Here is a 22,727-nt window from a genome sequence, read left to right as displayed (position 1 = left end):
CTAGAATCTCAGGGAGGTGGGGCTCTCAGAGGTAAACTAAATAGGACTGTAATGGAAATTGGAAGGGAAGGTAGAATCTGATAACTAACTCTAGGTAACATCTTCTTAGTCTTTCAGAGATGACTTGATCACTCTTCACTTGAGGAGAGAGTATGCTTCATTAAAAAATAAAAAAGCCTAATTCAGATTATGCAATAGAAAGGCAAAGTCTTCCAACCTACTTGCCTGCACAGGAAGCCTCCAGCACTTGGTTGTAGCAGATGAGTGGTGAACACATCTAGGTCCTTCTGAAGCCTGCAGAATGGGAGAAGTCCTTAGCCCTCAGCTGGAGATGGTGCTGGCCCCAAACCTGCTGCCTCCCCTTCCTCCAGTCCCAGCACAACGTATGATTCTGTGGGTTCGCCTGGTCACTGTCCATCCCATGTGCTTTGCACATTTCCATTTCTCACCGGGAAAGCTTCTAGGTCTGGGGCTGGGAGTGATTGGGAAAGCTACGAACACAGCTGGAGAAGCCACAAGCCTGACATATTAGAGTCCCTGTATGTGCTCTGTGTGAATGCTGGGCTCAGTAGAGAAGCTGTTTGCTCAGAGTGACAAGCAGCGTGTGGCTGAGGGTAATGACACGCGTCTACTCCATGGAACGCAGGGCCAAGGCAGAGCCGAAGAGACTGTTCAAGTGGAAAACACCAGCTTGGGGGTTGAGCTCATTTCTCGGCTGCAGAAGGGCAGCTTCTACTGTGCCTTCACGGAGCAGGGGTTAGGGGGTCTACCCTGAACAATATGAAGTCAAGGTGCATTGTGCTCCTGCTGTCATGCAGAGGGAGGTACTGAGTACTGGTATGTGGGCTGTGTGTGTTCTTCAAAGAACCTGTTCACCAGACTGTTCACAGAAGGTCATGCATGCCCTTCTGTGCATAAGACCTAAAGGTGTTGGTCAAGTGCAGTGAGTGCCATGGTGGCATCAGATATAATTCAGGGCAGTGTTTCCCCAAGTATGGCATGATTTTAGGTGGTGTAGATATAAGCATTTAAAAAAATTTTATACTGATGTGTTTAATACCTTTTTTTCTTTAGCACAGCAAATGCATGATTTAAAGGATATTAATATTTAGGAAGAAGTTTATATTTAAATATATGTTGTTAAGCAAATAATAATATAAGCCACCCAAATGTGATGGTGATAAGCAAAAGTTTCAGGAACACTGCTTCAGGCCTTCTAATTCTCCCCTTCTGGGGCTCTCTATCTCTGACTCTCAGAAGGTGAACTTTCTTTCAAAGCCCAGGAAAAAAGTCTACTTCTAAGTAGCCATCCTTGCCTCCCCTGTCTAATGGGAACCCTTCCTCCTCTGGAATCTACCAAGATTTATTGTCTTTACACCTTATTTGGCACATTAGGTACCACCTGGGACTTGCCCAATATCTCTCTGTAAACCTCTTCTCTTCCCCATGTTCTGCAGGAGGTCAGGGCCATAACTTCTTTTTTTATTGGTTATTCCCACAGGGACAAGAATAGAGCTTTGCATATCATAGAAACAAAGTAAGTATTTGTGGACATGTTTGTTTTGTGCATATACATAACAAAATATTTTTATTTATGACAATTGTCCAAATAAGCTTTGGTGTTGTCCACCAATATTTACAACCACAAGAAGGAATCTACCACTGTACTAGAAAAGCAGAGTCAAACTTTCCTGCTGACATCTGCTTGCCCATTAATATGTCCAAATCAGCTACAGAAAAGGATATCTCAACAGAAGAGTATCCACTAGAAAAAAAAAATTATACGTATGTTTCCAGTATTTTCCAACACAAGAGTACCTTGCTTATGTGACCCCAGAACTATAAGAGATACCCAAGCAAATATCTGTAGAATTTACCTTTCAAATATTCGGGAGAAGATCAGGCTGCAAAGAAAGAGGATGACACCATGGCTTCCTTCTCCTTTGAACTGTTTGGAAACAAAAGAAATGTGCATTTGCCTAAAAGCAGTGCCACTGTGTGTATCTACGGGCATGAATTGAAGGACATATAGCCTGAGCCAGCTTTTGCCTAGCTGTTGAAATGACAGCTGGCACTCTCGCTGCTACCCAGGTCATCTTTCCTCCTAAATGCATTCACCTTTCTTGTTTCTGGCCGGCGGATGGCACCATCATTCTCTTGGGGCTCAACCTATCTCCTGTCCTCCACTTCTGTCTCATGATTCTTTTCAAACCATGGCTCCTCCCACTCCAGTTTCCCTGTGTCCATTCTGGCCCAGGCCCTCAGTGCTGCTCTTGGCTGGCCCCCTGCACAGGCCCTCCTCAGTCAGGGCATCCCTTCTCACTGCCCTTTGAACTCAGGGGGAGCAGAGAGCCTTTATAGAAATAGCTTTGGGGTTACACAGACCTAGGTTACCAGTTCTACTACTTACTTCTACTTATTAACTTATTTGAGTGTCTATCTCCTCATCTACAATGGCAGATAAAAATACTTCCCCTGGGTTTGCTGCAAAAGTTAAATGCAGTAATGTACACTACTGACTTCAGTTCTTGGGACATGCTGGAACCACGCAAAATTAGTGTCTGTCCCTCTTGAAGGTACTTCTCTCCTGTCTCTTTTCTTGGCCAGGTTACTTATCTGCTCAAAACTTTCCAAAAGTGCCCCGTGATCTCCAGGATTAAATCCAAATTGCCCAACCAGCATTTAGGGCCTCTCCTTCGTTGGCCTTATGTTAGCCTGATGTCAGAACTCTGCCTGCTGAAAAGAAGCTCCTTGGCTGGCTTTCAGGGTGCCTGGGGTTAAAGCTTCTCCTTTAAAGCCCGTGTATCAGGGAGGCTCCTGCTAAAATGCATGTGCTTTTTCTTTTATGGATTAATTTGTCCCCTTTGCCATCTGTGACCCAGCGGACACAGACACCTTAGGAGTCAAGAGAACAAATTCCAGTGCCACAGGGTCAGGCAGGAGCTCAGATGGGTGTGCTGCAGGGTGTGAGAGAAGCCAGGGAAGGGCGGCCTTGAAAGGAAAGGAGCGACACATAGCAGCAATTCACAGGAGAGTTCCGCTTTATTAGGGATAGGTGCTGGATTATATAGGAAGGGGCATGAATTGATTGAGGTGTCACTTCTACGGGGCTGTTGGCTGTTGGCTAGGTGCTGGGATTGGGAGGGGGGCGAGAGGTGATTGGGCTTCAGGTGGCGCCGGCGGGAACTGAGGACCCCGAAGAGAAGCCGGAAGCTTGCCATCTTACTGGTGGGGACCCTTCATTCCCCCCTTTCTCCTCTATGGGTTTGTGGACGTTGCTTTCTCTCTGACTGCTTCTTGCTGAACAGGGCGTAGAAGGGAGTGAGGGTTTGAGGATTGGGAGGAAAGGGTTGATAGGATTCCCCACAGTAAGGATGAGTAGATGTGGACTTCTTCAGGTTGGAAATCAATGAAGGTTCTTTGTAACTATAGGTCGAGGACCTGTTGATTCTAATGGTGCTAAGAGGATATGGGTGTCAGGAGCCAGGCGTCTGTGGCCATTGTTTCCAGGAACAGTTTCCAGTGGAGAGAGGGGTCCATCTCAGCATGTGGTGAGGAGGTCACGTGAGGGTGAGGGATCTTCTGTGGCCAGAAGCTGGTAGTTCCTGAGTAAAAACTGGTTGAAAGCTTGATTAGAGATTTTTCCGACTTGGGATTTGATGAACTTTATTATACAGGGTAAGAAGAGACAGGCGAGAAGAATGATAATTATGGGGCCTGCGATGGGCCAGAGCCAGGTGAGGAGGGGGTTTGTTAGTATTGACAAGAATGGGTTGGAATTGGAAGCAGAGTGGAGACTGGAGGCAAGGTCAGTGAGTTTGGTAATGTCAGTTTCTACAATGCCGGATTCGTTGATGTAATAGCAGCACTCTTCTTGGAGGAAGACGCAGGTGCCTCCCTTCTTGGCTGTAAGCAGATCTAGGGCCCGCCTGTTTTGAAGGGTGACTTTAGCTAGCAAAGTGACCTGTCTTTGGAGAGAGGCTAGGGAATCGGCAGTGGATGTCAGGGCTCCCTCAAGTTTGGCGTTGAGATCTCTAACTGCCCATAGAGAGTGACCCAAGGCTTCTCCCGAAAACCCTGCTCCAATGGCTGAGGTGATCTAAGAGATACCGACCATGATGGGAAGGAAAGCAGCTCTTTTTGTGCACGAGGGCAAGGGAGGTTGGAGCTCAAGGAATTCTGCCATGCTGTAAAGTGTAAACTGTAGGATTAGGGTAACGAGAATGCAGGGTGTATCGGAGTTGAGAGGCACTGAGTTGAAAAGACTGCCATTACACCAAAAGAAGTGTCCCGGTTGCGTAAAAGTCTTAGAGCCGGAGGTAGGGGTGTAGATAGAGAGGCAGTGAAGTGCACTGGAGAGGGGTGGAGTTGGGCCTACACAGTGGTGGATGGTGAGATTATCTGCGTATTCTGGTTCTCATAGGGTTATGTCTTCCAGGGGGCAGAGGGGTTGTCTTTCTGCATGGAAGTAGTAGTTGGAAATATTAAGGGGCATGGCGGCCAGCAGTGGGCGCTGTAGTGATGCGCACAAGAAACAATTGGCTGTGTTAAGGGTGTGGTTGAGAAAGATGGTGGTGTCCTGAATGAGCTGTAATGAAGAGTAGGAGAAATGGGAAGAGGGGCCGGGATAAGAAGATGAAGAGGTGCCATCAAGAGTTTGGATAATGACTTTTTCGGAATGTCTGCTATCTGATGCAACTTGAGAGATCTGGGAATGAGAGGGAACATACTTTCGAGAGATATGAAGGGTACCGTGGGGGGTCGAGGACCCCCCCCCATAGTAAACTGAGGCTGTGACTCTGGCAGCTCATCGAGAGTCCCAGGGATCTGGGATTGATAAGGAGAATGAGCCATTGGGATATTTCATGAAACGGTTGGAGGAGTAATACTGTGGGTACCGGGAGTTACTCATGTAGTGAATGGCACAAGACCAGTAGGGACATCTCCTGTAGGTGTCTGGCTATCACCTGCAATAGGCTTGTTTTTGGTCATAGAGGAAGCAGAGGTAGGGAGAATAAGGGTAGCTGCTAGTGAACACTTCGGTGGAGGGAGGAAAGTGGAGGTATAAAGGCTCAGAGCAGCTTTTCAGAGGGCAGTCTGGTGTGGCAATGAGGACAGTAACTTTTGTTTGATGCTGTGTTTAAGTCTGTCTGACTTTGAATCGCCATACAAAGGAGGCTGGGGTGGCGGGGAAGACAATAGGAATTAGGGAAAAAAAAGCGAGAGCGCAGTAAAGGAGGAAAAAGTCATGATTCGGGTATGGATGGCAAAGGGGGTGAATGGGATTTTGGAGGAAAGAGGACAGTAAGGTCAGGAGTCTGGAGGGAGGGAGAGTCTGTAAACTTTTGTAGGTTAAGAGATCTTTTAGGTGATGTGGGGACAGAATGGTAAGGGGCGCCCTGAATGTCAGTTTATGAGCTTCTTTCTGCAAGAGCTGTCTAGCGGCTAATGCTCGTAGGCAGGAGGCCCATCCCTGAACTGTGGGGTCTAATTGCTTGGAGAGATAAGCTACTGGGGCAAAGGATGGGCCATAATATTGGCCTAGGACTCTTAGAGCTTGACTGGACCTCTCATGAATGTATAATGAGAAGGGCTTCGACAAATCAGGAAGATGGAGAGCTGGGGCTTCTACAAGGGCTTGACGGAGCTTAATGAAGGAGTGTCGGGGTGAGGAGGATAATGGTTTTTTAGGGGGGCTCTTGCTGAGGTCGTATAGGGGTCTTGCCAACAGGGAGCAGGGAGAAGTTAGGGATCTATGCTCTAAAATATCTAGCTAGGCTTAGAAAGGAAAGGATTTCTGTCTTGGTTTTGGGAATGGGCAGGTCAGAGAGGAGCTATTTTCTGTCTAAGGTAATGGACTTTCTTTGTTGAGATAGAAGGAATCTGAGGTAAGTGACAGAAGGGGAAGAGATTTGAGCTTTGATGGGGGATACTCGGTAACTTCTGGAAGCTAGAAGGTTAAGTAGGGAGGCAGTGTCAAGTTCAGACTGTTTCCACGAGAGACTGCAGAGTAGAAGATTGTCTGTGTATTATAAGGTGGACTTGGAGTGATCATGATGAAACTGTTTGAGGTCCTGAGCTAGGACCTGTCTAAAAATATGGGGACTATCTCGGAAGCTTTGTGGCAGAACTGTCCAAGTAAGTTGTTCAAAATGTCTTGTGTATGGGTCCGTCCAGGTGAAGATGAAAAAATCTTGGGAGCAGGGGTCTAGAGGGATAGAAAAATGGGTCCTTGAGATCTAGGACTGAGAAGTGGGAAGCCAAGGCAGGGATCTGCGATAAAAGGCTGGATGGATTTGGAACTAAGGGATGGATAGGGACAACGGCTATGTTGATGAGGCGAAGGTCTTGGACAAGGCGGAAAGATCTGTTGGTTTTTTTAACAGTTAATATGGGGGTATTAAATGGGGAGTGAGTGGGTCTGAGGTAATTTTTGTTTAAGAGATCTTGAATGACGGGTTGGAGGCCTATGAGGGCTGAAGTGGTTAGGGGGTATTGGGCCTGACAGATATACTGAGAGGGGTCACGTAATTTGATAGAGGCAGGGAGACATAGGGCCACGGAGGGGCTTGTAATGTCCTAAACTTGGGGATTTACAGGGTGTATGAGGGCAGAACCGGAGCTTTCATTGGGTAGAGGGGGGTTGTCGGCTATGAGGGCCATCAGAAAGGGAATACTGGGGGCTGTGGGAGTGGATATAGTTATGGAAACGTGGAGGAGGGAAAGGATGTCCCATCTTAGTAAAGGGATGGGACACTGGGGCATAACCAGGAAAGAGTGGGAGAAAGGTATGGGATTGTCTTGGATTGTGCATAAAAGGGGGGGGTTTTAATGGGAAAATCTGTTTACCTCCTACCCCGACTATAGGAGTAATGGCTGGCGTGGTAGGGCCCCAGCATTCTCGCAAGACTGAGAAGGTGGCTCCTGTATCTAGGAGGAAGGAGATGGGGTGACCGTCTACTGTTAAAGTAACCCTGGGCTCCTGTTTGGTGATAGAAATGGTCGGGCGAGAAGCCCCCGGGCCCCGTCAATCTTCCTCTGCCAGCCCCACTACGGCGGGCTTAGGATGGGGGTTGTTCGTCCAGCCTCCCCTTCGGGTGGTTGGGCAATTAGACCCCCAGTGGCCCTTTTTGTGGCATCTGGGGCATGGGGTGGTAGGAGATCTGGGGGAGGGGCATGCCCTTGACCAATGTCCCTCTTTTCCACACTTGAAACAAGCTCTTGGAGGGGGCTTGTTTGTAGAGGGGCGCCCAGGTTGTGGTTTTATCAGCTGGGCCAACATCTGGAAATTGGCCTGATCAGCTTTTTGTTTACAGCATTCTTTCTCCTCCTCCCGGTTATGGAAGACTTTAAAGGCCACTGTTAGGATCTCAGTCTGTGAGGTAGCGGGGCCCTGTTCTAACTTATTGAGTTTAGCTTTAATGTTGGGGTAGCCTTGAGCTAGGAAGTATGTCATAAGGACATGTCTTCCTTCAGGTGTTTCTGGGTCCAGGCTGGTATACTGTAATAGGGCTTGAATGAGTCTGTCTAAGAACTCAGAGGGGGTTTCATCTCTCTTTTGAATTATGTCTTGGAGCTTTTGAAAATTGACTACTTTACGAGCTGCCTTTTTCAGACCTGCTATTAAGCAGGAGGTAAAAATATCTCGAGAGCGGAGACTCATGGCGGTGTTATAATCTCAGTGTGGGTCTTGTTCGGGGACAGCAGTGGGGCCAGAGGGATAGGTGGGGTCAGTCCTGTGAGTTTCGGTAGCCTGCATTTGGGCGATAATTTTGGGAGGCTCTCAGGACTGAGTCTGAGGGGGACTGAAGGGTTCTGGCTCAGTCTGTGGGGGAGTGACACGGTCTAGCTGTGCCTAGTCAAGCAGGTCCTGAAGTGCAGAAGGGGGGCAAAAAGATAAAGAAAGATAGAATCAGACCCACGTGTCACCAGCCAGCAGCCCAGCTGCTTCTCTCTGCCGCTCTAGTTGGGCTTGAACTCATGACTCTGAGATTAAGAGTCCCACACTCTACTAACTGAGCTACAGCAGGGCTCCAGTTAATTGCTTATGGAATGCATTGTTCTCCATTCCTGCCACATCGGCAAGTGGGGGAAGGGCATAGCTAGAAGCAGGGGCGGTGTTTCTACACATCTTCAAGGTCTCCCTATTTTCAGAGTGAGGAGTCTTGGCTCGTCTTTGAGGACAAGATATGTTTTTGTGGGCAGATAACTTCTAAGGACTGCACCGGTTGTTCTTTAGCTTGTGCTTTCCCATGCTGCATTCAGACATGGGGGAAGGTGCTTTCCCATTCTCCCTACAAACATGTGAGAAGACAAAGGCGGTCCCTAACAGGGGAGAAACAGGTGATGAGGGCAAAGACGGAGAAGGCCCTTGGGACCTAGTTAAAGGGGGGGCTGAAAGGCTCAGGCTTAATCTGCGGGGGACGAAGGCGGAGGAGGTGAGATGGGGGAGGAGATGGTGGGGAAGGAAGGGAGAAGGGCTGTTGTAGGAGAAGAAGGGGAAGGGAGTGAATGGGAGGCTTCTGTGGGGGCAGCGGCTTGCAGGCTAGGAGAACTTGGGAGGGGGCGGGGGGAGGAGGAGGCGGAAAGCTTCAATATAGGGAATCTCCTTCCATTTTTTCAGGCGTGGGCAGTAGTTAAAAAGATCGCGAGTGATGTTAGGATCAAGAGTTCCCCCTGCGGGCCATTGGTTGTTATTGTCTAGCGGGTATGTCGGCCAATCTTGGGAGCAATATTTACGGAGAAGTTTTGGTTTTATATCAGGTGTCAGGGAGAGGGTAGCCAGATGCTTAAGCAGGCATTCAAGAGGTGAACTTTCAGGGAGGGATGAGGAGACAAAATGGCTAAAGGACAGAGAAGGAGACAAACAGGGGAAGACGAACGGGGATCCTCAGACTGGAGGCAGACCACAAGGAGACAAAGGGCGTCCCCGATGATCCTTGGTGGTCTGCGGAAACTCGTATACGAGTCGGAATTTCTTAGGAAGTGTGGGTCATCACCCAGACTTCCCTAAGAAGGCAGAGTGCCGGAGTCACGAGGTACCTAGCGCTAGGCGTTTCCGGCAGACAGAACAGATTTTGGGAGACAGAACAGAAGGAGGAGGGGGTGGGGAAAGGGAGCCTTCTCATCCGCAAAGGAGTCACCTCGTTTATGGCTGTTGGAGAGGGGTGCCTGAGAGTCTGCCGCAGCCGTGAAGGCCTGAGGCGGGGATTTATGGCTTTCGGAGAGAGGCCTGAGGGTCCGCCGCAGCCGTGAAGGCCTGAGGGGGGAGAGTTCCCTCCTCATCCCTGAGCGTCAGGGCCTTGCCAGACGATCACGGTCAATGGCACTGCGATAGCTCAGGGAAGAGTGGCCCACTCCAGGGGGAAAACTTACCTAAAGGCCAGAGAGGAGTGGTGAGTGTGATGAGCCAGTGCCGGAAAAAGAGGACGAGGGCAAGTTGCTGCTGGTGTCGGGGGGAAGACGGGGCCCAGTTGGGGTGTTCCATCTCCCAGGTTTAGGCACCAATGAAAGGAAAGGAGCAACACATAGCAGCAATTCACCGGAGAGTTCCGCTTTATTAGGGAAAGGTGCTGGGTTATATAGGAAGGGGCATGAATTGATTGAGGTGTCACTTCTATGGGGCTGTTGGCTGTTGGCTAGGTGCTGGGATTGGGAGGGGGGCGAGAGGTGATTGGGCTTCAGATGGCGCTGGCAGGAACTGAGGACCCCGAAGAGAAGCCGGAAGTTTGCCATCTTACTGGTGGGGACCCTTCAGGCCTGGAGCAAACTGTGGAACACCTGGGTATTAGTTTCCTATTGCTGCCGTAACAAACTACCACAAATCTGGTGGCTTAAAACAACACAAATTCATTATCTCACAGTTCTGGTGGCTAGAAGTCCAACATGGATGTCACTAGGCTCCATTCGAACTGCTGGCAGTTCTGTTCCTTCTGGAGGCTTTCTGGGGGATTGTGTTTCCTTGCCTTTTCCAGCTTTGAGAAGCCATCCTTAGTCCTTGGCTGGTGCTCCCACATTATGTGGCCCCTCTTGCTTCCCCCATCATTTATCTTTCTCTCACTCTCTTGCCATTTCTTTTCCTGATAAATCCTTATTATCAATTGACTCACCTGGAAAATTCAGGACAACCCCCTCTCAAGATCTTTAACTTAGTCACAACTGCAAAACCCTTTTAAGCACATAGGTAATGTCATTCACCTGTCTCAGCTTGTTTAATGTGAGTCGCTTTCCCCTAGGTCAACTTACTGATGCCGTACAAGAACATAGGCCTAGTGCAGCCAGATTTTCTGATTTTATTTTGGAAAAGCTAAAAATCTAGGGTTTAATATGGAATTTCCTGATTGTTTTTGAAGTTCACTGAGTTAAATTTTAAAACATACAATACTTTGTGGGCTAATGCTGCAGGTAATATATGATAGGTATACTGGTTTCCTAGAGTTGTTTCAAAAAATTAATGAAATTTGAATGGCTTAAAGCAGCAGGGTTCTATTCTCTCACAGTTATGGAGGCTCAACACCTGAAATCCAGGTGTCAGAGCGAAGCCATGCTCTCTGAAGCCACAGAGGAGAATCCTCCCTTGCAGCTGCTAGTTTTTGGTGGCTGCTGGAATTCTTGGAGTTCCTTGCCTCGTGAGATGTCTCCCCCCAGTCTCCACCTCCATTACCGCATGGTGTTCTCTCTGCATGTCTATGTCCAAATTTCCTTCTTATAAAGGTACAAGTCATTAGGTCGGGGCCCACCTTTATCCAGCATGACCTCATCCTAACTTAATCATATCTGCAAATACCTTATTTCCAAATAAGACCACATTCGTGGGTACTGGAGGTTGGGAACTTGAACTTTTATGCAAAAAAAAAGACTTGATATCTTTTTTGGGGGGATGCAATTCAAACCATAAGAATATGTCTACTGCCCACATGTAGCCCTTACACCTCTAGCTTGAGATCTCTGCCTTAAGATGGGACATAGTAATCAGACCCAGGACTGGTGCACTTTGATAGTGAATAGGATTGGGGAAAGGTCTGGATGGGAATCACAACATACAACCCCTGGTCTGGGAGTGTCCTAAGAGGAGCATGAGGTGCTCTTGATAGAACATGCTATCAAGTTCCCCCATTACCAAGGAAATGTGCAACCCCTTCCTTACCATGGCTGCAGTAATGGTCAGATTGGGTCTGTTTGACATGGATCACTCTGGGCCAAGCCCAAGATCCTTTGATTCCTAATTCCGACTATACTTAAGAATCTCTTGAAGATGTGGTGTCCTTCCTATTGAAGCATGCTCTCCCAGGTCTGGAGCTGAGGAGATGGAGGATAGAGAGGGAAATGTTTGCCAATTTTATTTGGATGGGTCATTTCTCACATGCTCCTCTCTAATGTATCCCCTTTAAACATCTACCCATAAAGAGTCCTTAAGCAGGCTTCTAGCTTAACATTTCATGTCAGGGTATTTAAAATCTACCTATAGGTTTTGTTAGTTTCATGTTGCTGCTGTAACAAATTACCATAAATTTAGTAGCTTAGATGATACAAACTTATTATCTGATAGTTCTGGAGGTCAGAAGTCTGAAATGGGTCTTACCAGGCCAAATTCAAGGTACTGGCAGAGCTGCATTCCTTGTAAAGGCTCTAGGGGAGAATCTATTTCCTTGTCCTTTACAGCTTTGCGTGGCCATGCCCACATCCCTTGGTTCATGTCCCATCCCCAAATTCATCTTCAAAGCCAGCCACAGTGAGTAGCACTCTTCTCATAGCACATCACTCACTCTGACATCCTCTTCTTTCTTCCCCATCACTTTTAAGGATGCTTGTGATTATGTTAGGCCCACCTGAGGAATCCAGGATAATGTCCCTATTTTAAAATTAGCTGACTGACAACCTTAATTCCCCTTTATCATGTAACAGAACATTCTCAGGTTCCAGGGCATAGGATATGGACATCTTTAGGGGACCATGCAGACCTCTGAGATGGTGGGAAGGTAGGCCTGGGGTCTAGTTTAATCAAAATGGTATAGCTAGTGTGTTCTGAGAACTCATGCCCAAGGTTTCTGCTTCTGTAGCCTTTGAAAGTAATGGAGTAGTGACAAAGCCACAGTTATCAAGACAATTTGGTACTGGCACAAAAATAGACCCATAGACCAATGGAACAGACTAGAGAGCCCTGATATAAACCCAACCATATATGGTCAATTAATATACAATAAAGGAGCCATGGACATACAATGGGGAAATGACAGCCTCTTCAACAGCTGGTGTTGGCAAAACTGGACAAGTACGTGCAAGAGAATGAAACTGGATTATTGTTTAACCCCATACACAAAGTAAACTCGAAATGGATTAAAGACTTAAATGTAAGTCATGAAACCATAAAACTCTTAGAAGACAACATAGGCAAACATCTCCTGAATATAAGCATGAGCATCTTCTTCCTGAACCCATCTCCTCGAGAAAGGGAAACAAAAGCAAAAATGAACTCATGGGACTACATCAAACTAAAAAGTTTTTGTATGGCAAAGGACATCATCAACAAAACAAAAAGACATCCTACAGTATAGGAGAATATATTTGTAAATGACATATCTGACAAGGGGTTAACATTCAAAATATATAAAGAACTTACACACCTCAACACCCAAAAAGCAAATAACCCGATTAACAAATGGGCAGAGGATATGAAGACAGTTCTCCAAAGAAGAAATTCAGATGGCCAACAGACACATGTAAAGATGCTCCACATCACTAATCATCAGGGAAATGCAAATTAAAACCACAATGAGATATCCCCTCACACCAGTAAGGATGACCAGCATTGAAAAGACTAAGAACAACAAATGCTGGCAAGGATGTGGAGAAAGGGGAACCCTCCTACACTGCTGGTGGGAATCTAAGCTAGTTCAACCATTGTGGAAAGCAATATGGAGGTTCCTCAAAAAACTAAAAATAGAAATATGATTTGACCCCAGAATCCCACTTCTTGGAATATACCCAAAGAGTACAACTTCTCAGATCCAAAAAGACATATGCACCCCTATGCTTATTGCAGCACTTTTTACAATAGCCAAGATATGGAACAACCTAAGTGTCTATCTGTAGATGAATGGATAAAGAAGATGTGATACATATATACAATGGAATATTATTCAGCCATAAGAAAGAAACAAATCCTACCATTTGCAACAACATGGATGGAGCTGGAGGATATTATGCTCAGTGAAATAAGCCAGGTGGAGAAAGACAAATGCCAAATGATTTCCCTCATTTGTGGAGTATATCAATGAAGCAAAACTGAAGGAACAAAATGGCAGCAGACTCACAGACTCCAAGAATGAACTAGTGGTTACCAAAGGGGAGGGGTGTGGGGGGGCAGATGGGGAGAGAGGGAAAAGGGGACTGAGGGACAGTGACTGCATTGGGGTATGGGGGGGACTTAATAATATGGGTAAATGTAGTAACCACATTGTTTTTTCATGTGAAACCTTCATAAGAGTGTATATCAATCATACCTTAATAAAAAATTAAAAAAAAAAAAGAAAGTAATGGAGTTTTGGGTCTCATGGACCACAGTTCCCTTTCCCTTATGGCCTACTGTTGTATGGCTTCATGGTTATCCTGCTAATTGTTCTTTGCTTTTGCACCATAGAGTTCTGATTCTTCAGAATATCAACTTTCATTTCTTTCTCTGCAGAGGAATCTTAAAAAGCACCTTCCATTTTCCACCATTCCTAGGGGTGGGGAAGAACCATTGCAGGGAGGACATTGTGTGGAAGGTGCTACTAGAAGCTGTGGACAGGGGCCACCTCTTTCAGACCAGAAGTCTTTTCCTTGGTGTCAATGTAAGCTGTCATTTTGGTAATTTAGACTAGGACCTTAGTTGTCAATCATTTTTGCATTTTATCCAGTAGATGAGGCAAGACTGCTTTAACATTTTCTCTTCCCACAAAAGAAATCTTGCTATATGCCCGCTATAGTATTATTCTCTGGGTTTGATTAGCCAAGGAGAAAGAGGCATTTGTGAGTGGTCTGTGTGATCTGGCCTCCTTCTAGGTTGTAGGGAGGGAGAGGTGGGCTTCTCTTCCTCTTATTCCACCCTTTCTTAGCTCTCAAAATGACCTGGTTTTCTTAACAAGCATCATTAGCAATACACTTTATAAAAGAAAGAAGATTCCTATAAGATCAGTTCAACATAAAGGAATTATCTCAACACTTAAACACTTACACATTGTAAATGATCATAGATGAATTTCTCTGTGGCTTCTTTCTCTAAAAGTTCAAACAGCCAGAGCTATATATGAGAAAAAGAAGATAAAAGTGAAAAGGAAGATCAAAGTTACATCTCTAAGATGTCAACTCACTGTTTTTACCTCAAGGGAGTTTTTCATTTAATTGAAAAATCGTATTGCTAAAAAATGACATATTATCTTACATAAGGCCATCTAAAACATAATGGCAGAATTGGGAGGCTACTGGCCTCGCTTTTCATTCCTGTTTTAAGCCAATATGATTATCTTGAGCAGTAAAACTGGGCATATTTTTTTCCCTAATGGGTAGAATTTGGCTGTGTTTAAGACAGTAGATATGCAAATGCAGTTTATGATGATTTCAGGTATGGGAAATTCTTGATCACTGTGAATTCTGGAAGGAGAAATTCACATCAGGATTCTCTATTTTGGCTGCTTGAATCACTTACAACCCTTGGTCCTTGCCTCTTTGGAAGAAGCCTTTGGTCACATCAGACACTCATGGGAGCATTAACGGGGCTCCACCTTTATTCCCATGGTGAGTCTAGTGCCTGCTCAGGCTCCACTGACCTTTTCTACAGCAGGGTGGGCAGGAATGAACTCACCCGCTCAGTGAAGTCATCTCCAGAGTAGTCAGGAGTTGAGGCGATGTAAGTGTCCCCAGTGATAAGACAGACGGTGACCTTCTGAGCTTCTCCTGCAGCCCACAGGATGCCAGAAAGTGCCACAGCCAGGGCTTGCTCCTGCACCTGCTTGCTTATGGCACATAAGCTACAATGCAGCAGATGGGGTAGGGAAACACTGGAATGGATTGTCACCTACCGAATGAGTATGGAGGGTCTCCACTTTGATGCAGGGTGAGTCTATTTGATTACTTCCTCAACGTACACGATGAGGATGCCACAGAGAGCCTTGTCCTCTCTGCCGTCACTGGAACTGGCTTCACCACACAGCACATTATTTCTCTTGGGGATCTCAGCTGACCACACCCTGAACCACCCACACTGGGTCCCATCACTGTCCTCTCCCAAACTGGTAGGGATTGATCTGAACTCTTTATTCAACCCACTACAGGGGCCAAGTTCAGCTCCAAAGGATCATCTAGTTTCATCTCCCAGATTTCCATTTTGCAAACCCTCTGCCCCAAACAGACCAGTCCCCTAAACATATTTCCACATTCTACGCCCACGCCTTTCTCATGCTCTTCTCTGCCTTTAATGTTTGTCCTTTCCTCCTGATCTTGTCCTATGCATCTTTTGAACCTACTCCAGACGATGCCCTTACTAACCTGTAGCCTACACTCCTTGGCACTCCCTGTGTCCAGCACCGTATTGTATTGCTTTGGGTACTGCTACTAGTGGCTCCTGTGTTCACCTTTCTGTGAAGAATTGGAGCCACCTTGCCCAGCAGTGACTAGGAGTTATACCTCCCTCCCGAAGGATGGCCCAAAGCCAGTGCCTGACTGGGGTGGGGGGTGCAAAAGCCCTGCTCCCTTATCTGAGGATGGGGCAGTTGATGCTCCAGAGCTCCTGTGGGATCAGACTGAGGCTGGACATTACTGAAGACCGGGAGAGACAAGAGCTCTGAAAACTGGGTAGAAGTCACCCTTTTGTAAGGACATTCACAGGGAGAAGGGAAATCAACCTTTGTAAGGGTCTTTCCCTCACCAAGCCAGGACAAAGGGGACATCTAAGATCTCTAACACTGGTATCAGTGGAGAAGGCAGGGACTTCAATCCACATGGCCAATTTACCCTGTGCTTTTCCTGGTAACCTCCCAGAACCCACTCCCCACCCCATGACTTATTCTTTTGTCTTTAGTTGGAGATGGTATTTAAGGTGATGGCTTTGGCCATTTTGGGGAGCTACTCGGTTTTCCTGGGCCTCTCCCATGAATGCAGGAGGTTATTAAACTTTTGTTTTTCTCCTGTTCATCTACCTATGTCAATTGAGTTATTAGACCCTCCTGAGAACCTAGAAGGGAACAAGGGAAAATGTTTTCTCCCCAGCAGGGCATTCCCTTAATAAATCACTTGTATGAAGAATTCCCATTTCTGGCTCTGCTTGTTAGGAATCTGGCAATTCATGGTCTTAGGATAAATCATACATTTAGTTCCTGTTTTGGGTGATACCTTATCCTGAGCACAGATATGTGCCTTTTACTTACTTAAATTCTGTCTAACGTCAAGTGCAGAGCTTTGCACATGATAGGGATTTGTTAACTTCTAAGTAAAGTAATTTGAACAGATTTTTAAAATACGCAAATACCAAGCGCTGTACTTTGTCAGCCTGGTTAAGTAGGAGGATGAATCCTTCATTTATTAGGGTTTTCATCACTCCTTCTGTTCCTCCCTGGAATTGCTAGATTGGAGCTTCTCATCAAATATTGTCAAGTAAGCGCCCCTGCGACCTGCCGCTTCACTTTACAGGGTGGTCTGCAATAGAGCATAAAAGCTGTCAAGATTATTCCTGCAATTGAATACTGAGTGTGATTCCAAAAGAAGTCTCCTCAGTCCCTCTGGGAGAGCCAGAGCCATTTCTGCCTCAGAGGGCAAGTCCCCTTGCTGGGGCAACCCAGGGGATTTTCCCTTCTAATCATTTGGCATACAGATTCTCGGGAAATGGGTAACTCTTTCAAGCACTTCTCACAGGCCTCTTACCTGTGAAAGTTACAGTCTTTTCCCTTCCTGGCAAACAACAAGTATTTGATGATGGATTCTTGTACAGCCATCTGAATGCCTCGGGCACCTCCCTGCAGTGGGGAGGGGGAACAGCGAGGTATCTGAAGGCTGGGAATGGGGCTCTACAGTTGTGACCCAACCCTCCAGGGCAGCATTCCAAATGAGGCCTCTTGGAAATGGGTTCTGTTATCTCTGCAGCCCTTTCCCCCTGGTTCACAGCATCCCCAGGCTCATTGAAAGGACTCGATGTGTGCCAGCCCTTCCCCCAGACAGGCTGGGATCTGCAATGACCAGTTTCTTTGTGGAGCCCTGGAGACTGGCACCTGGGGATATATGTCCTCTTCCACCTGCCTCCTCTATGCCTCTGCTTCATAGCAAACTTTTAGACTTGTAGGAGGTAAGGAACTAGTTGGCTAGCCTGTGAAATTCCCTGTGACAGGTAATCAATGACATGCATTATTGAGATTTAAACAAGCCATAAAGAAGCTCCTCGATCTCTTCCTGCCTTCTGAATCCTGAGGGATGCTTAGAACTTGGAAAGAAGAGTCAGAAAAACTAGAATTTGGAAGGACACTGGGTAGAAAAAGGAGTCTGAGACTTTGTTACAACCCAGACAGTATGTTATAATTTTAAACAATCTGTTATCATTTAAGGTTAATTTTTAACTTATAAATATGTTTCTGTAAATGATTATACTGAAAGCATGCATTCATAAGGATGAGGATGGAGGGAAATATGGATAGGGAATATAGGATTCAGATTTTTAAAATTATTGCCTGTTACCTTTCCCACTTCCAAAGCAAAAGCCAGGTCAGAAGAAGGTTCATGGAACCTGAAACAGGCCTTTTTCCAGTCAGAGCTGAAGGCATGGACTGTATTTCCAAAGAGGCTTTGCCGCAGCTTCTGAAGAGGGGGGACATAAGTGAGTCAAAAATAATTCTTCCTAAGCACATTCTTCATCAAACAGTCTTAAGTAACGTGGTGAAATCATGGAGGTGGGCCTGACCCCTTCCTCCATGCAGGTTTTCATATTACTCCATCACTCTGTTATAATTGTCAGGTCCTATGCAAAAGATTCACAGTAGGTTCCCTTAGGATATTTTATCCTGAAGGCTTAGTGTGTCAACCCTGCACCTTGCTGTCCCATCCGGTTTTTGTCCCTTGTATCTGTCTCAGCTTCCATTGCCTCCTTCGCCCCTGTGTGGTCCTCCGCAGGCTGCTGCTCTGCCCTTACGCCTCCCCAGCCTTTGTCCGTGATGCTGTAAGCCCTGCCTCTCCCATCTTTGCGTCTTTCTCCCTTGCTCCAGAAAAAAAGGAATAGACAGACTCTAGCCTGAGTGTTTTTAACCTGAGTACAACAGTGATTGGAATGATGCTCAAGAAACATTCTCTGTTCTCTTGCCCCATATCTTTAAGGTTCCTGGATACTGTACATTGAGATTGAAGAGGATTTTGTAGAACTCCTCAGGGAACCAAACATGAATAAAAGGGAATCTATTCATTATCAGAGATGTAGTGATCATTTAGTACATACTAGGTCCTAGGTGGGATATAGATATGTAAAAAGTCTAATATCTCACAGCTGTGTATATGATAGAATTTGTGAAGTTCTGTAAGTCAAATACAAAATACCATGAGAGAACAAAGGAAGGAAAGAGAACTGAAGTACTCTCCGACTGAAGCAGTCAGGAAGGCTTCATGGAAGAGGTTGCATTTGTACTAAGCTGGCAAATGGCATCTAGTGTTTACTGAGCATTTTCTGTGCTTCAGGGACTGGGCTCCAGTGCTTTACATTCATGATGTTAATTTAATTCTTTGAGGTGGGTAGGTTATTATCCTCTTTTACAGAGAAGAACTTGCTGAAGGTCACCCCACTAGTAGAACCAGAGCTGGGGGCTGCACCCATCCTAACAGCATCAGGCTGCCTCTTCAGCTTTAATCTTAGATGTGCCATCCTTGTGACTGCTGTCATTTTTGAGTGTCAATCATTATTTAATTAATGTTTGTCATTAGTTTGGGCTACTTTCTAGGTTAGAAAAACATTTATTTAAAAAGGACCCTTTATATCACATCTTTAAATGGGAATCAAGATCACTTACCATACCATACATCATTTAAAAATATCATGGAAATAAAATGGTGTTACTGAATTATGCTAGAAACTATTGCTTATGAAAGCTCTTTTTAATTAAAAAATGAGATAAGAAGTGGTAAAGTGCTGTGAACGTGGGCTGTCCCTTTACTGAGTCTTTCTCCCTGGCCTGCCAGGGTGGGGAAGGCCCAACTTTCCCATGAATTAGTAACTCAGGCTATTTAATGTTATTGAATGATGTATGCCTATAAGCTCCCATGCTCCAGCAAAGACTCACATCCCACCCTCTGGGGCAGACCACACCAGGGTGTCCGGGGACAGGGGTTGTTCAGTGGCACTAGAACACTGGCTGTGTATCCTAGGATCACTAGGCAGGAAGTAGGTGGAAAGCTCCTTGGGGCTGACCCAGGAGGGCTTTGCATATCACACACAGGCATTTGGAGCCAGCGAACAGTGTGGAACTTTAATAGACACATGGAGCCCCGTTGGTCCAGAGCCACTGTACCTCTTCCTGGCAGTGCATGGATGAGGCCCTAATGGTTCCTAAGAAGGACAGATGCAGGGGAAGCAGGCGGCTGGAACGGCCTTCCTGAGTCAGACCAAGGTCTGGTTTCATGCTGGAGTTTACTTCCTGGCCATCTGAGTTCCCGCTCTCAAAGGAAAACACCGAATCCACAGAGAAATCATGCAGGTGCATTTCAGTGTGTTTAAGGGCCCAGAACTGCTCTCAAAGAAAACTGATCTGTCTGGTGTCCAAGGGCAACAGCAAGTCAAGCTGAGGGAGCAGACGGCACACAGCCTGCAGCTCTTGGAGGACACAGAATCAGTATGCACCACAGACAAAGAGGCCCCTAGCCCCTGGCATCCTAGCAGAGAACTAAAAATGACAGGAAAGCGCTTCCCTGACATCAAGCTCCACGGCACAGAGGAAAAACGTTACTCCAGCCTGGCCACGTAAATTTGGAGAGATTGCCCAACCTCTCGAAGACTTTATTTGCTTACCCTGAAATGGGGGTAACCCCTGCTGGGTCCACATCATGCTACTGTTGAGGGAGAGGAGGTATGGAAAAGGCCTCTGGGAACAGTAAGTGCCGGGCAAATGTGGAGCTAACACACAGCCTGTCTACACCAGAACATCGTGTGCTCTAGAGAGTCCCAACACAGATGAAAAAGACCAGAGACTGGCAGGAATGGGGGAGGAGAAACCTGTGTGAATGTGAGAGATGAAGACCATCGAGACTGAGAAGGCTTTGACTTCAAATTCAGTTACAAAACTTTGCAAGCTAAAGCACACTCCTGTTTCTGTTCCAGCTGCCATCTCCAGCTTCGGGAGGGTCGCTGTCCAGAAGCATCTCGGGGAGACCTTATGACAGAGGGGCTGCGCGCTTCCCAGGCCAGGTGCTCTGGCCAGTGTGGCAGCCAAGATGACTCATGTTACCTGTGCAGCATTTACTTTCACTTCAAATACAATTTATAACAAGATGAACTTGACACATAAGCACTGATATGCATGTGCTGTTATACTGCCTGGTAACCAGACACAAATGGTAAATGGTTCTAATGAATGACGGTAATGATCATTATTATTTAATATAATCAAGCCCGGTTTATAGTTTTTCTCTTTCACTTTGTTACTTTTCCAGGATTTGTAATAAATACCTGCTTTCCTGACTGCTGTGATGATGACAGTGAGGATCATTATCTCGAGTGTGGGTGCACATACATGCACACATGCACTGGAAGACAGAAGTTCTGGATTATTCTTTCCAGCAGCCTACTTCCCTTACTCAGACTGCCTTGCCCCTTGTCCCTGTGACCACCCGGCCCTGTCCAGTGCTCTCCATGACACCCACCCCCAACTTGAGGTAGAATAATTCTCTTTGAAACCCTTCCCTAAATCTTGCCTTGAAAATTACTGGCTATTGTGGAATCAAAGATTTTGGAATTAGTCCTGAGAAGACATTTCTTTCCTACTGCCGCAAATAGAGTGGTAGGCTCTTAGCTTGATCATATTCACCACCGATTTCTCAGCATCTGGGGCAGCGCCTAATGCATAGTAGGTCCGCAATAAGTATTTGCTGAATTTTAAAAAGTCTAATTAAGCCCTTTGTTTTACCATTAAAGGACGTGAGGCCTAGAGCAGTTAAGTGGTATGCCCAAGGTCACATATTTCATATATGGTACTTCCAGGACCCAAATGCAAGCCTTCCAACTTGTACCAGTTTGGGTCTCTGCAGAAAACAGATGGTACCAAGTCAGGATAATTAACTTGAGAAGAGTTTAAGACAGGGACAACTTACTAAGATGTAGGGAAATGACAACGGCTAGTGCAGGGTCCCAGGGCTGGCAAGTAAGAAGTCATTATGTCCCCTAGACCTGAAGGGGCGGCAGGAAGGAATGGTTACGTGAAACAGGAAGGAGAAAGTCCTGGGGAGGGGCCTGCCATCAGAGGAGAGGGATTCAGTCAGCTAAGCACAACCTGACTTTATTCTCTTCTCTCCCTCAGGCCCCCTCCGAGGCTCCCACTGTTTAAACTCTCCAGGAAGCCAGAGGAGGAGGGAGTCCCTACACTTAAGTCTCCTGGGCAGAAAGCAGGGTGGAGAAGGGCAGAGCATGCATCTGAAGGGGCACATGCTTCCACAGGGGATTGTCCATAGCAGTGAATTAACTGAATGAGCATCTACTGAGGCCCATCCATCAGCCAGACTTTAGTGAAGGGCTGTGTTTCCTGTTCCTCCAAAGCCATCCCATTTCCTGTTATGCTCTATTACAGCTTCATTCATCTGAGTCTCCCCAGAATATTTTGCTCTCCCAGGATTACATTTTTAATATGATTCTGCTGGGTGGTATTACAAATACATCAGGGATCTATTTATTGGCTGCCAATAAAAGAGGCCAGAGGAATGTATTCCAGGCTGAGTCCTGCAGAAGGGCCTGGCTGTGGAAGAAGAAGAGAGCTGGCACTGGAGGAGAGCAGACTGCTGGGTGGGGCTGTAAGCCGCCCAGAGGAGGATGCTCACCCTCACCACAGTCTCACCTAGGCCAGCAGCCCTGACCGTCATTCACTACACCACACACACTAATAAGATATTAAGTTGGAGGAGGAAGAAGGCTGTAGGACTGGAGATACAGCAACAAAATGTGAGAATGGGAGAGCTGGGGAAAGGGAAGGTGTGTGGGGTATTTCACCCACCCCCTACTTTCATAGCAGATTCTCAGCAAGGACTGTGTGCTAATGTCAGGAAACTGCAGGCATCCCTACTCCAAACAGAGGAGGGAAAAGATCAGTAGAATGACAAAAAGACCCAAGTCAGTGTTAGGATTCAGTAGCTCTGGTAATTCACCAGGTGGCCGTATTGCCGAAATGTTGATTAGAATTGGTCAAGTTTCCAGATGGCCTTCCTGGACACAAGTATTTAGAGTCCCAAGGCTCATCATCTTGAAATCCCAGGGTGTGTTTAATCAAAGCTACTGATATTTAAACGCCACACTATCATCTGGCCCACATGATGAGAATAAGTCCAAATTCATTTTTTTAGGAAATCATCAATTATCTCTACTTCTGGGACTTCCTTAACACTCCATCCACTCCATTTCAGGCTAGGGTGGTAGTCTGCTTCTTTTGTATCCCAGGCTCTCCCAAAGGGAGAGAATTACCTTGGAAAAGTCAATGGGCAGGTCTCCAGTTACATCATATCTGTGTTTGTGGGTAAGTGGG

The 22,727-nt window shown here is 46.3% G+C and overlaps 1 protein-coding gene and 1 long non-coding RNA gene across 9 annotated transcripts in view; one reads left to right on the top strand and one right to left on the bottom strand.

The window, feature by feature from the left end:
- Positions 1-22,727, top strand: part of LOC108387343 (uncharacterized) — a 280,040-nt gene that overhangs the window by 96,034 nt on the left and 161,279 nt on the right. The window lies entirely within an intron of this gene.
- The window catches only part of MINDY4B (MINDY family member 4B), a 41,369-nt gene that overhangs the window by 13,339 nt on the left and 5,303 nt on the right, over positions 1-22,727 (bottom strand). Inside the window, 6 exon segments of the mRNA XM_037008250.2 lie at positions 222-294; positions 1,878-1,948; positions 14,216-14,281; positions 14,843-15,008; positions 16,897-16,988; positions 17,701-17,820. Of these exon segments, the coding sequence (XP_036864145.2) occupies positions 222-294; positions 1,878-1,948; positions 14,216-14,281; positions 14,843-15,008; positions 16,897-16,988; positions 17,701-17,820 (588 nt within the window).

Source organism: Manis javanica, chromosome 3 (genome assembly GCF_040802235.1).
Source record: "Manis javanica isolate MJ-LG chromosome 3, MJ_LKY, whole genome shotgun sequence".
In the NCBI taxonomy this organism is placed as follows: Eukaryota; Metazoa; Chordata; class Mammalia; order Pholidota; family Manidae; genus Manis; species Manis javanica.
The sequence above is the reverse complement of the archived record's forward strand: the minus strand, read 5'-3'. Positions and strand labels throughout refer to the sequence as shown.